This window comes from Sinocyclocheilus grahami, unplaced genomic scaffold, assembly GCF_001515645.1.
Source record: "Sinocyclocheilus grahami isolate Dianchi unplaced genomic scaffold, SAMN03320097.WGS_v1.1 scaffold289.1, whole genome shotgun sequence".
NCBI lineage: Eukaryota > Metazoa > Chordata > Actinopteri > Cypriniformes > Cyprinidae > Sinocyclocheilus > Sinocyclocheilus grahami.
This window is the reverse complement of record NW_015505468.1, coordinates 695611-709407: the sequence shown is the minus strand read 5'-3', so window position 1 is coordinate 709407 and position 13797 is coordinate 695611. Positions and strand designations below refer to the sequence as shown.

The 13797-nt window shown below is 38.7% G+C and overlaps 1 protein-coding gene across 7 annotated transcripts in view; it reads right to left on the bottom strand.

The window, feature by feature from the left end:
• adgrb2 (adhesion G protein-coupled receptor B2) overlaps nucleotides 1–13797 on the bottom strand; it is a 336322-nt gene that overhangs the window by 50232 nt on the left and 272293 nt on the right. For all 7 annotated transcript variants that reach the window (XM_016292623.1, XM_016292624.1, XM_016292626.1 and 4 more), the window contains exons 18-22: nucleotides 12772–12875; nucleotides 11198–11300; nucleotides 9390–9540; nucleotides 6785–6854; nucleotides 3741–3807 (exon numbers count right to left, since the gene is read on the bottom strand). In XM_016292623.1, the coding sequence (XP_016148109.1) occupies nucleotides 3741–3807; nucleotides 6785–6854; nucleotides 9390–9540; nucleotides 11198–11300; nucleotides 12772–12875 (495 nt within the window). The remainder of the gene's footprint in view (nucleotides 1–3740; nucleotides 3808–6784; nucleotides 6855–9389; nucleotides 9541–11197; nucleotides 11301–12771; nucleotides 12876–13797) is intronic.

The following is a 13797-nucleotide window of genomic DNA, read 5'->3' as shown; positions in this document are numbered from 1 at the left end:
CCTCAGCATGGTGGCGTGGGTATACCGTTCCCCATAGCGACCCCTAGAGGACGCAGTTCGAAGTTCCCATGAAAGGGAACGTCTCGGGTTACTTATGTAACCATGATTCCCTGAGTAGGAAACGAGACACTGCGTCCTCTAGGTTTCTTGCCATGCTGCAGACACAAGCTTCAGACGAAGAAGTGAATGATGTGTGCTCCCGGCGCCTATTTATACTATAGTCGCACCGGTAGTAACGTCATGGCTGTCGCCGGCCAACGAGTTGGTGTTTTTTCAATGTATGCTTCAGACACGGGTCACGACGAGGCATTCCCTATAGCGACCCCTAGAGGACGCAGTGTCTCGTTCCCTACTCAGGGAACCATGGTTACATAAGTAACCCGAGACGTTCTCTTGTATTACAACAGGAGGGCATATGGTTGTAGGTTACAAGACTGACAATCTCTTCCTGTTAAGTGACATCTGACTGCACTACACCACCAACACATGGACTGTGACTTTGGCAGCTGCATTCAACTTTGTTAAAGTAGGGATCTTCAGTTTATTTCAAATAAATGAGCCCTTGGTATATATTATTGAAAACTGAGTGTTGGATTTTAAACCTACAATAACATACATTTAGCACCATGTTGTTATGATACATCAATTATTTTTGATGTGATGTCATATACAAGTACAATACTATGTATTACTTAATACATTTTAATGTAAGAGAGAAACTGTTATTTCATTAACATTTTTTAATGCATTAGGTATCATGAGGTAACAGTGAGCAAAATGTTTACAGTATTTTTTATTCTAGATTAATGTTAATTTACAAATATGTATATTATAAATCTAAAATAATTTATACATACTTTATTGTTCAAATGTTTGCAGTTGGTAAGATTTTATTTTTATGTTTTTTTTTTTTAAAGAAGTATCTCATGCTTTCCAAGGCTGCATTTATTTGATCAAAAATACAGTAAAAACAGCAATAATATAAAATGGTATTACAATTTAATATAACTGTTTTCTATTTGAATATATTTTCAAATGTAATTTTATTTTCGGCGACATGAAGCTGACTTTTTAGCAGTCATTACTTCATTCTTCAGTGTCACATTATCATTCAGATATCATGCTAATATTCTGTGCTCAAGAAACATTTCCAATTATTACCAATCTATATCCTACTGACCCCAAACTTTTGAATGGTAGTGCATTTTGTTCATAACACATTAAAGGGGTCATATGATGCTTTTTTAAAGATCATTATTTTGTGTATTTGGTGTAACAGAATATGTTGACATGCTTTAATGTTCAAAAAACACATTATTTTTCAAATACTGTACATTATTGTAGGTCCTCTATGCCCCGCCTCTGTCAAACGCTTCCTGTGATGTGACCCCCCCACCCTTCTCTATCTCTCTCTCTCTCGCTCTCTTGCACTCTCTCTCTCTCTCTCGCTTGCTCCCTCGCTCGCGCACACACACGATATGCAAAACTCCGCATTTGAACAGTCAATAGCAAATACTTAAACTAATAACAAAACAGTAGCTGATTCAGGAGCGCCAGATTGCATAAAATGCATTGCTGTTCTGTTGTAAGTGGTCTTCAAGATTCCTAAATGCATCTACTTTCAGAAGGCCAAATAAAGGGCTTTTGCTTTCGCCTAGAAACACACAGCGTCTCCCTGACATGGCTGCTACTAACTGCGGTTACTGAAACCACGCCTTCTTTCTTTGCGTGCACATTTGGGCGCATTATGCTAATATTTCCACATAGTGAGGTAGATATGTGGGGCGTGTTAGAACGAGCCGTTGTAGGGGGGCATGGCAGAGTCTTAACTTTGATTAAGAATATCTCATATCAGCTTGTAACACTCCAAAGAGAAAGGAAAACTTGAAATTGCATCATATGACCCCTTTAATTTTTATCAGTTTGAGATGTTAAATATGTATTAATGTATGTTGAATAAAATTAATAAACACAACAATATTTTTCATTGTTAGTTCATGTTACTAATATTTTATCCAAGCATTACCCAAAAAATAATTTGAGATTAAACAATAATTGGCTGGACCCACAACAGAACCCCTGTTGAAATCCCCTGCGTTAAATTACCACTCGGTCTGTTCAGTCTGCTCCGAGAGCATATAGAACCAACTAAGTCGAACACGTTTACCAGTGCTGTTCGTATTCTGATCATGCAAGGCACTTGCTTAGACAATGGGTCTCCATTTTACTATTTGCTAGAGGCAAGATTAATTATTTTCCATTAATTAGATTTGCCTCTCCAAGGAGGGAGACAGCATCTCCAGATGCCCAAATCTCATTTGCAGTTGTTTGTTTGAGTGGGCCGCTTCACGGCACCACCAAGGAACAAACAACGCAAATCACATCTGACCATGAAAAACAATGCAAACATCTCACAGAAAACACACAGCACCTGAGACCGGGGCTGTGAACGATAGTATATGCACACACACTTTGGTTACTTTGGGCTAATAAGCTCATCAAGTTCATTCATGCATTTTACACTGAAAAATACACACATTTGAAATGAGACAGCCCTCAACTCTAATCTCATTAGTGAAAATGCTCTTCGACTGCTGGCTTGATATATTTAAAATGCATATTAAAGTGGACGGAGCTCATGTTGGCTAAATCTAACCAATGAAAAAGCACAAAGTCTGAGACCTACCAGTACAATGACAGCAGCGGGACCGACAAAAGCATAGAGCAGCCCTCCTTCCAGCGACAACCAACAACTGAAATTGAGAGAAAGAGATAAAGTGAAATTTAAACACTGCAAATCAATAGAGAGAGTTGACATTTGTTGGCTTCAGAAAAAAAGGGGGGTTGGCGAGAAAGAAATAGAAAATTAATTATTTTTGCAGTTTTCATTAACCTTTAATCATATTTCTTCACACAAATAAAGATTAAATGAAAGTAGAATAATAAATGTGACGAGTGGGGTCGGGGCCGAGAGCCATGGGAACGGAGCGAGGCTGGTGGAGTAATTGATAATGAGCGACACCTGCACCACTCACCGGTCTCGAGTCGTTCATGTTACTAATATTTTATCCAAGCATTACCCAAAAAATAATTTGAGATTAAACAATAATTGGCTGGACCCACAACAGAACCCCTGTTGAAATCCCCTGCGTTAAATTACCACTCGGTCTGTTCAGTCTGCTCCGAGAGCATATAGAACCAACTAAGTCGAACACGTTTACCAGTGCTGTTCGTATTCTGATCATGCAAGGCACTTGCTTAGACAATGGGTCTCCATTTTACTATTTGCTAGAGGCAAGATTAATTATTTTCCATTAATTAGATTTGCCTCTCCAAGGAGGGAGACAGCATCTCCAGATGCCCAAATCTCATTTGCAGTTGTTTGTTTGAGTGGGCCGCTTCACGGCACCACCAAGGAACAAACAACGCAAATCACATCTGACCATGAAAAACAATGCAAACATCTCACAGAAAACACACAGCACCTGAGACCGGGGCTGTGAACGATAGTATATGCACACACACTTTGGTTACTTTGGGCTAATAAGCTCATCAAGTTCATTCATGCATTTTACACTGAAAAATACACACATTTGAAATGAGACAGCCCTCAACTCTAATCTCATTAGTGAAAATGCTCTTCGACTGCTGGCTTGATATATTTAAAATGCATATTAAAGTGGACGGAGCTCATGTTGGCTAAATCTAACCAATGAAAAAGCACAAAGTCTGAGACCTACCAGTACAATGACAGCAGCGGGACCGACAAAAGCATAGAGCAGCCCTCCTTCCAGCGACAACCAACAACTGAAATTGAGAGAAAGAGATAAAGTGAAATTTAAACACTGCAAATCAATAGAGAGAGTTGACATTTGTTGGCTTCAGAAAAAAAGGGGGGTTGGCGAGAAAGAAATAGAAAATTAATTATTTTTGCAGTTTTCATTAACCTTTAATCATATTTCTTCACACAAATAAAGATTAAATGAAAGTAGAATAATAAATGTGACGAGTGGGGTCGGGGCCGAGAGCCATGGGAACGGAGCGAGGCTGGTGGAGTAATTGATAATGAGCGACACCTGCACCACTCACCGGTCTCGAGTCCCACGGAGGAGCTCCGGAAGGATAAAAGGAGGAGTGACGACAGTTAAAGACGAGAGAGGACCAGGCCTGGACTAAGTTGTGTTTTGTGTGCGGCAGTCGTCCGCGAGGGGCTGCCGCTTTACTTTCATTTTGTGTTTGTTTACTTTATTATTAAAATCTTAAATGTTCGCCGGTTCCCGCCTCCTTCTTCCCGACCTACGAACATTGTTACATTGGTGCCGAAACCCGGGAGGAAGGAGGGACACGCTGTCAGAAAGCCCTCGCTGCTGAGGGGGATCGCGGTGCTGAGGAGATCGCGGTGCCCGAGGCGGTGGTGCTGGAACTATGGAAGACGAGGTGGGACGGAGAGCTCGCTGCCGTGCTCCTGGGTCGAGGAGGGGTGGCTGCCGTCCGAGAGGAGCGGAGGAGTCGGCCCCGTTCGCCAGGAGGCCAGAGCCTGCTGCCATCCGCCATGATTGGGGAGGAGCAGGGAACGGGGGACTCGCTGCCGGCTGCCCTCAACAGGAGGAGCCATCGCTGTCCGCCAGGAGGTGGAGGAGCGGTGGGCTGTCCACCAACGATGTCCAGTACCATCGCATGGCACCGCGAGTGAGAGCCTCTCAGCCAGTTGAGAACCAAGCCGCAGTGTGTCCGGGAACCTGACCGATAATTTTTTTTTTCCTCTCTCCCCTCTCTCGTATCTGTCTCTCCTCATCCTTCCGTCTCCTTTTCTCTTTCCTCGTCTGTCTGTCCTTACCCCCAGGTACGCCGCGGCCGCTGTGATCGGTTCCCCCAGAGGGGGGAGGGGGGAGTAGAGCGCAGTCTCGGGAGTACCCCCCGGCCTGCGAGGGGCAATGGGGGTATGTGATGAGTGGGGGCGGGGCCAAGAGCCGTGGGAACGGAGCGAGGCCGGTGGAGTAATTGATAATGAGCGACACCTGCACCACTCACCGGTCTCGAGTCCCACGGAGGAGCTCCGGAAGGATAAAAGGAGGAGTGACGACAGTGAAAGACGAGAGAGGACCAGGCCTGGACTTTATGTTGTGTTTTGTGTGCCGCAGTCATTCGCGATGGGCTGCCGCTTTACTTTCATTTTGTGTTTGTTTATTTTATTATTAAAATCTTAAATGTTCGCCGGTTCCCGCCTCCTTCTTCCCGACCTACGAACGTTGTTACAATAAATTAAGTCAGCTTGGATTCTAACAAAATGTATTCCCTAAATTAAGAAACTGAAGAGGATATCTCAAAAACAACCTATCCATCTTACTACTTTGTTTTTAGAAATACTATATTGTTAAAATGCTTTCATTGCAGAGATCAAATAAAACTTCATAGCTAATAGACAGATAAAGATATGCCTGGTAAAGTTCTACACAAACAGCTCTGAAAAAGCTGGAAGGTCATACTCTGTAGAGAAGCATTATTAATCATGATTTTAATGGAGCTGTTTCAACATTTGCTAATGTTCTGGTCAAATGCAATCAAACAGATTTCAATTTAATTTGTATTCTGACATCCTTGTGAAATGTCCGCTGTGAAAGGATCACAGACATATGCACTCAATCATGTATTCGTGTGTGGAAGACTGTAGAGAAGAGTGACTGTGCAGTAAGGAGGCTGTTACTGAGCCCAGCGGTGAGGTTATCTGAGGCCACTGAATTCTTCCACTGTTTCCAAAATGTGTCCTTTTGTTTGAGGGGAATCCATGTTTTAGACGTATCCTATTAAAGCTCTCAAAGGCCACCATTGTTTTCAAATTTTGTCTCCGATTAGTCAGGGAGCTCCCTCTTTTAAATCAATTGCTTAGCAGTGCAGTGAAGATAGAAACCATTATATGCAGTGCAGCAGAAAATGACCACCACTTTGTGTAAATCCATAGTCAGGAATAGAGGAGGAACAGGACTCTCTGAGGACTCTCTGACTGAAGATACTTGTTGAATAATTTCTTCCAATGTAAAAGGTCAACATTAGGCAACACACACTCACAAAAACGTCTGTGCATCACAATGTAGCTCTAAAGAAGGAAACATCTAGGCATCATATCAGTTGGTAAAACCTTGGCTATTTTCAGAAGTTGATTTGGATTATAAATATATACTCTGCTCACTGGTCTCTTAACATTAGGATATTTTGATCATTTTTTAGATATCAAATCATCATTCTTAGAATTGCAAAACTGTATACTGGAATGAAATGTGTTATGAGCATTTTTATAGTGGTTAGAATATTTGTAAATGTTTTGCTTTATTTACTGGTATTTTACATTATTTCTGAATGTAATAAAATGTAACTCATAGAACAACAAACATAACTTTTGGACAATGCAATGCTGACCCAGTGCAACTTATAGTCAGGTGCAACTTATTTTCTGGAAAGTACTGTAGTTTGTAAAGATTGATTATTAACTCGATGGCAATAATTTGTATATTTCATGTATCAGGTAAGTGTGTTTACTGCTTATGTGTTGCATTATACACTATGTGTTATAACATTATACAGAGAACTCTGTGATCATACAAAATGACTTTAACAAAAACATATCTTTATGTATTTGAGATGTACTGTAGGTACGTCCGTATTCTTTTAAACATCCAAAGATCACTGAGACTTGATGTACTTTAACCCTCAAAATAGCACCAGAACAATGTTTTAATGTAAGATAAATGTTTTCCTTGTGAGACTGTGCTGCATCAGTGATACTTACTAACTTGACGTGCCATAACCTCTGGCCCGGGTAAAACCCACAGATACAGCGACCACAAGGGCTGGAAGACCTGCAAAATAAAGCTTATGATGAGGAAAGGAGAAAAAAAAAAAAAAAAAACTAAACCCACTGAAATTAAAAACTTTGTTTATATATTTACTACTAAGTTATAAAACTTATAATTAGTATTTTAAATGCAAAATGTGGTGGTAAAGTTAATTGAAATAATTTACTGATAAAGAAAATTGAGTTGAAATTCTGAAAAACTCTGAAAAAAATTTTTTTTTGACTATTTAAATACTGACCGAGAGTTGTTATACATTTAGCCTGCATGAGAAAATTGCCCACCATATATAATAACAGAGGACAGGCATTGCTAAAATGAAAATTATGAACAGAAAATGCAACCTAGAATTTTTCATTTTTTTTAGAACCATTAATGGCAAATGGCCAGAGGGGAAGTTAGCTGAAGTAATCTTCTCTCACATTGGTGACTTTCTTTAGCTTGTGCCCTTTTCATGGACAAATGCACATGGCGTACAGGTACACCATTCCCCCTGTGTGCAGTGTCCTCCCAGACCCCAGACACACTACTTTAGCAGACAGAATTCCCGTGGGCCTCTGTGTATGTCTTTATTTATGAGGCCAAAGTGTAGCAGTGTAAACGTTCCTGTCTGTATTCTCTAAGAGCGCTCCACAGGGCAAGTACACAGAGCAAGCACTGTGACCCTCTTATAGCAACACTGTGAATGTTAGCTGGAACCAAAGAGCTTTTATGTCATACAGTATCATGTCATTAAATGTACATTACTGTGTTTTGCTTCAGGTCTCAACTTTCAAATGTATATATTTAATATGTTTCAGTTCAGAAATCCAATGGCACAAAGTGTAATAGTAGCATGTTCAGTATACCACGTTTATTTCTTAATTATTTTAATTAAGAAATTGAAAAGGATATATTAAATACAACCTCTTCATCTTACAACTTGTATGGTTTGTATAACACATTGTTAAATTGATTTAATGTATTTTATATCATACAGTATAATGTCACTAAATGCACATTACTGTGTTTTGCTTCAGGTGTTATCTTTCAAATGTACTCTATGTATTTAATATATTTCAGTTCAGAAAATCTAATGACACAATGTGTAAAAATAGTCTTATATTTGTTTACAGCTAGATTTATAATACATGGATGGGGTACATTTCCATTTATCAGGTTATGAACATGCAATATATATATACTGTATATATATATATATATATATATATTGTATTTATTTAATTGTCTTCCTTGCAAGAAAACTATATAATACTAAATGTTCATGAGTTCATGAATATAGATATTCCCCCTACAGGAATAAAAAAAAATGCATTTTGCTATTTTATATACAACAGTAAACAATGTCATAACTAAACATCTTTTCAGCATGAGGTTTCCCATCTCTAGACTGAGGAAGGTGTACTTCTTGGTCCTTGATTACAATGACGTTTACAGTGACCTTTACTTTGTAGAATCCTTTCCCCTCTCTGTGTCTGTGAGAGCTTTCTGGACTCTCCTTCTGGTGCCATCCCTATTGTGTCTGCCATCACAGTCAGGGAGGCCAGCTTTACTCATGTGCTAATTAGACCTATCCATTCTTCTCGCCCTATGTCTGTGTGCCACGTCCACACATAATGAGCTCTCCTCTGAAATATTCATGTAATTAACAATGCTCTGATTAACTCTGGAAATTAAAGCCAATTAGAAAAACTCCAGTTTAGAGAACAGGACTGAAAGACGTGGGAAAGGAGGGGATGAACTTGATCCAAATTTGGCTCTGGAGGAAGCAGCACACAATGAAGAAAGTTTGCTCTGGATTCCAGCTGTGATCGTTTCATACTGTAACCTGCAGGGGGTCATGGTTTGGATAGTTAGAATAGTCACTTTGCTCCTCCTGGTCGATTCTGTAACTACACTACACTACGTGGGTAAAATAATGTTTCTTTACGGATGGCTGTTCAGCTCAGTATTGTATTATTTTTTTCAAGCAACATAAAAATAACACACAAACAGAAAATCATGAAAACATAAAAAATCATTATAAATATATAATTTATAAATATATAATATATCTTGCAACAGACAGCACACACACACACACACATATGTAATACCACTTCCCTGTGGGAGGCAATGCTATTCTACAATATCTGCAAAGGGCATCTATGAATTAATGGAAGTGATAGTGGATCAATAAGTTACAAAACAAGTGTGTGTGTGCTACTGCAAGTGCTTGAATACCCTGTTAGATCCTGCCTGTGTTAAGATGGTGGCACCAAATGCATTTCTTATCAATGATCAGACATCTACGTCTTGTAATACAGAAGTAACATTGAGCTCCAGTGGCATGCTTATGGTGTGTCATTTGGCTCCATTGAAGCAAACTGACATTGCAGACAATCTGATGTGACTGAATTGATAAGAACTGGCATGTTATACTCCTGCTTGGTCCAAAACCAATGTTATACTCCATATGGATCAAAAACTGAAACTGAAGCACTACAATAACATCGCTTTTGACCTTCGATGTTAGTTGTGGTGTGTGTGTGGGTGTCCTACCCCAGCCCAGGCACAGAAAACGCTTGCGAATGAGGCGGGACCTCATCTTGCCAATCACAGCCAGGTAGGACTGCCATGCCTCTGTCAGTACCCAGCAGAAAGAGGCCAGAAAGAAGAAGTGCAAAAAGGCAGCCGTCACAGTGCACAGTCCCTAGAGACAAAAGAGGGAAGAAGAAAGAAACAGAGAGGAATAAGGAGTAAGATATGACGAAAAAGATGTGTGAGAAAGTACAGGAAGCAAGAAGAGGTGCAAATGGCTCTCAGCTGCTTGTTATCAAAGCCAAGAGGGAGAGAGAGATGAAGTGATTGATAAGGAGAAGTGGGAACGAGCCGCGGACATTAACGAAAGTCCATCTGGTTTCGATGTGGTGTGAAAATGAGCTCTAACAACACACCCTGTCTATGCTTTTTTCCTCGTAGACGGTACTTAAAAAGTGAAAATGGGTAAGTTAAAGGTTGAATAGTTTCTAAGGAAAAATGGCAGGCTAGAATTAAAGCAAAGTATGATTTAAATAACCGGCGAATGCAAATGAGAAGCAGTAAGCAGAGTATCTCGCTAAGGTTTTATACAATAATGAGGTGCATATTCTAATGCTAAACACCGGCCCGCTCAGCAAATGACCCAGGAAATTAGAAGGGGTTCACACCATTCATGGCTTCCGAAATTAGGCTTATCTGTACTTTCTGAAACTTATGCCGAATATGAGAATTTAGTGAAATATTAAGTCTGGATTGAGGGGGAAGGGGTCCTACGAGCAGTTCCTTTGCTGGTCTCTGGCTTTCTTTGTAGCTCTGAGCGACAGGTTGGGTTTGAATGACAGCACTTATTTCTCAGGTGCCTCTGTAGTCTATCTTACGCTCTCTCAGTGTGACTGTCACGGCTGACACAAAGCTGACCCTCCAGCGCCTTCCACACGTCTGTCTGTCTGCTACAAGCACCTGCCTGACTTTCTCAAATTCTATCATGGCCATTTACATATTGTCATGACAGGCTAGAGAGAGAACAAACACCAGTTACCTGTACCACAGACAGACTACTATCTCTAAGGAGTCTGGGACCCAAGGTTAAGTGCCATTCAGAACTCACTTTTAAATTGAATGTATTTTGCATTCCAATGTATTTTTGGAATTTGAACTGAATTTGTATGAAGACTTAGAATTGTAATTTGAAAAGTAGAATTAAAATGTAATTAAATTCAAAGAAAAAATGTGTATGTATCTTATAATAATAATAATATTAATAATTTTAGTTATTAGCTAATAGTGTTATGGTTATTCCATATTGAAAACTGAAATGCAGTCATATAAATGGTTATTATTAAATGAAGGGCAGTTATATACAATTATTTGATGATGATAATGATAATAATAATAATAATGATAATAATAATAATAATAATAATAATAATAATAATAATAATAATTTTAATTCACAAATGCATTTAAAACTATACTTTAACTAACAGTTATACAAATTATTATTATTATTATTATTATTATTTAAAATGATAAGGTGAGTTTGGTGTTTTTATAAAAAAAAAAATATATATATTTTTAATATGACATATACAAATATTATCATTAACAACAACAGGGGCTACTTTCAGAAACACAAAATTGTTATTTATTATGTTTAATAAATTAACTAATTTCATGTAGACCTTGCCAGAAGAACATTTACTTCCCCAGAATAATCTTCAAATTGTAGCCAAACATGAAGGCGTCAAGATGGGAACCTAAAGGTTGTTCTTTCTCAAACTCTTTCTCTCATATACATCAGAGAAACACAAATGTGCACACATACTCACCTTACTGAGAGTTTGGGACTGTCCCACCAGTATCAGCACATTGGAGGCCAGTATGGACAGGCAGAAGTTCACCAAGATGATGGACCTCTCTGAACGAATGTACCTGAAAATCAAAGAAAAACAGGAAAATCACACGCTCAGAACTTTATCAGCAACTTTGTTTTGCTCTTATCACATTATTATCTTTACAAAAGGCTTGATATACAGGTTTATGACATAAAATGTGTGGGACCCATTTTCAAAATCCATTTATCCTTTTTTTCACTTCACTTAACACTGACAACTAGAGCAGCATCCCAGGTGACCTGCAGATGAACTCCAAAACAGCATCTTACACACAAGCACCAGTGAGCAAAATGTCCTCATTCGCTATTTGAGCTCTGGCCAGATCTGCTCAAGAGGACAATGACAGCGTCCCCTGGATCAATGGTCTGAGTGAAAGGGCAGGCCTGTGATAAGCTCTCTGGTGGGGTGGCAGATGCACTAATCTTGGAGAGAGGAAATACCTTCCCACCTGCTACTCAGGAATTATGGGACGGGGGTAAAAATCATTTGGATCCGAAGTATCAGGTCATTTAAACCAACTCAAACACCCTTAAAAGTGAATGAATAATGAATGAATTGCATTGCATTATACAACAAAATAGTACTACACATTATATATAAAAATAGTATAACACATTATAATATATAATATCAATAATTTACAAATACACTCTTTGACCAAAACATTTCATACATAAACATGCTTCTTCTTCTTTCTTTTTTTTTTTGTAAAGAGATTATTACTTTCATTCAGCAAGGACACATTAGTTTAATCAATAGTGACAGTAAAGACTGTAGTACTGTGACAAAAACATTTCTTTTCATCAAAAAACCCTGCGAAAAATGATCAAGGATTCCACAAATGTATTAAGCAGCACAACTGTTTTCAACATTGATAATAATAAGTAATGTTTCTTAAGCACCAAATCAGCATATTAGAATGATTTCAGAAGGATCATGTGACAAATATTTTATATTAATAGTATTTAATATATAAACAATGTAGTGAAAAAATAATCTAGCATCATTTGTCATACTTCTGAGGAGATAAATACTTGACTAAGCACTTGACTAAGTGTTGGCCTTTATCTGGGCATGGTGTTAGCTGATCACGTGACTGACCTGGGCCATCTGCCACACTGAGTTTTTAGCAACTATGCTAGCCTTCACTAGCACTCTCCACATAATCCTGTCCTGCCACAGGCGGCTCCCACCATCCCTCATTTGTTCCCAATTATTGCTAATTGCAGTTTTGGCCCACTGTAGATCTACCCCATGCCAGCTGCTCTATCCCAGCCTCGGCAACCCCACGTGGGAAGCTACAGTCTGAAAAAAATAATCTTTTAAGGTGTAAGTGTACCTGTGAGAGCACCGGGAAGTAAACGAGGGGAATAGTGAAAAAATAGCACAGTAATATCCTATTATCAGCAGAGGACAGCAGAACCTGGAAACTACATTCAAAAACGGTCCTCTGTAGATCAGTGTTGTGTTGGTGGCTGTGGGTCAGTGAAGGGTTTTGATGATCTCACCTCCAAAAGGCAGCGTAGATGAGCAGCAGAATGAGAAGAGCCGTACAGGATATGCCACAGCCCACCATGAGGGGCACAGACGGTATACTGGACGGCCCCATACCCTGGAAAGAGATCAATGGACAGAAGGAAGATTATAATGAGATGTTTATGGTATATGTATGGCACAACAAAGAGTCAGTCAGTCTTTAATTAAAAACAAACCTGACCGGAAACAGTAGGGACTTGAATCAGCCTTCAGGGGTTTATTTTGCAATAATCACCAGCTAACTTTGTTACCCTGCTAATTGCATGGTTACTTACCAAATTAATAAATAAATGAACATAAAATATTGGTAGGCTACTGTTACAGTTTTATAGCATATAGCCTGCTTAGGACAACATTCAATTGCACAGAATATAACATACAGTATATAAATGCTGAGCTTCAACTCACATTTAATATATACACTAAGTTTAAAAAAGTTATAAAAGTTTGTAAGATACTTTTTAATGAAAATTAACAATTTTATTAAACTGTTCAAATGCGACAGCAAAAAAACATGTATATTATTAGAAAACCATTTCTGTTGTTATTAGATGCTGTTCTTTGGAGCTTAACATAAATAAATAAATAAAAATTAATGTTTCTTGATCTCAAAATCAGCATATTAAAATGATTTCTGAAGGATCATGTGACACTGAAGACTGAAAATTCAGCTCTGCCATCACAGGAATAAATTACATCTTAAAAAATACTAAAACAGAAAAGACTTATTTTAAATTGTAATAATATTTCACAAAATTTCTGTTTTTACTATTTTTTTAAACAAAACAATGCAGCCTCTGTGAGCTTAAGAGAGGGAGAGTGAGAAAACATACTGACCCCAAACTTTTTAACGGTTTGTGTCTGTGTACTGTATGTGTAGAAACGTATGTAAAAATAAGACTTTGTAAACACTTGACAAAGAGCTGCATGTTGGGCAAAGGATAACATGTGTGTGTCTATGTGTGTGTGTGTGTGTGTGTGTGTGTGTGTGAGTGTGA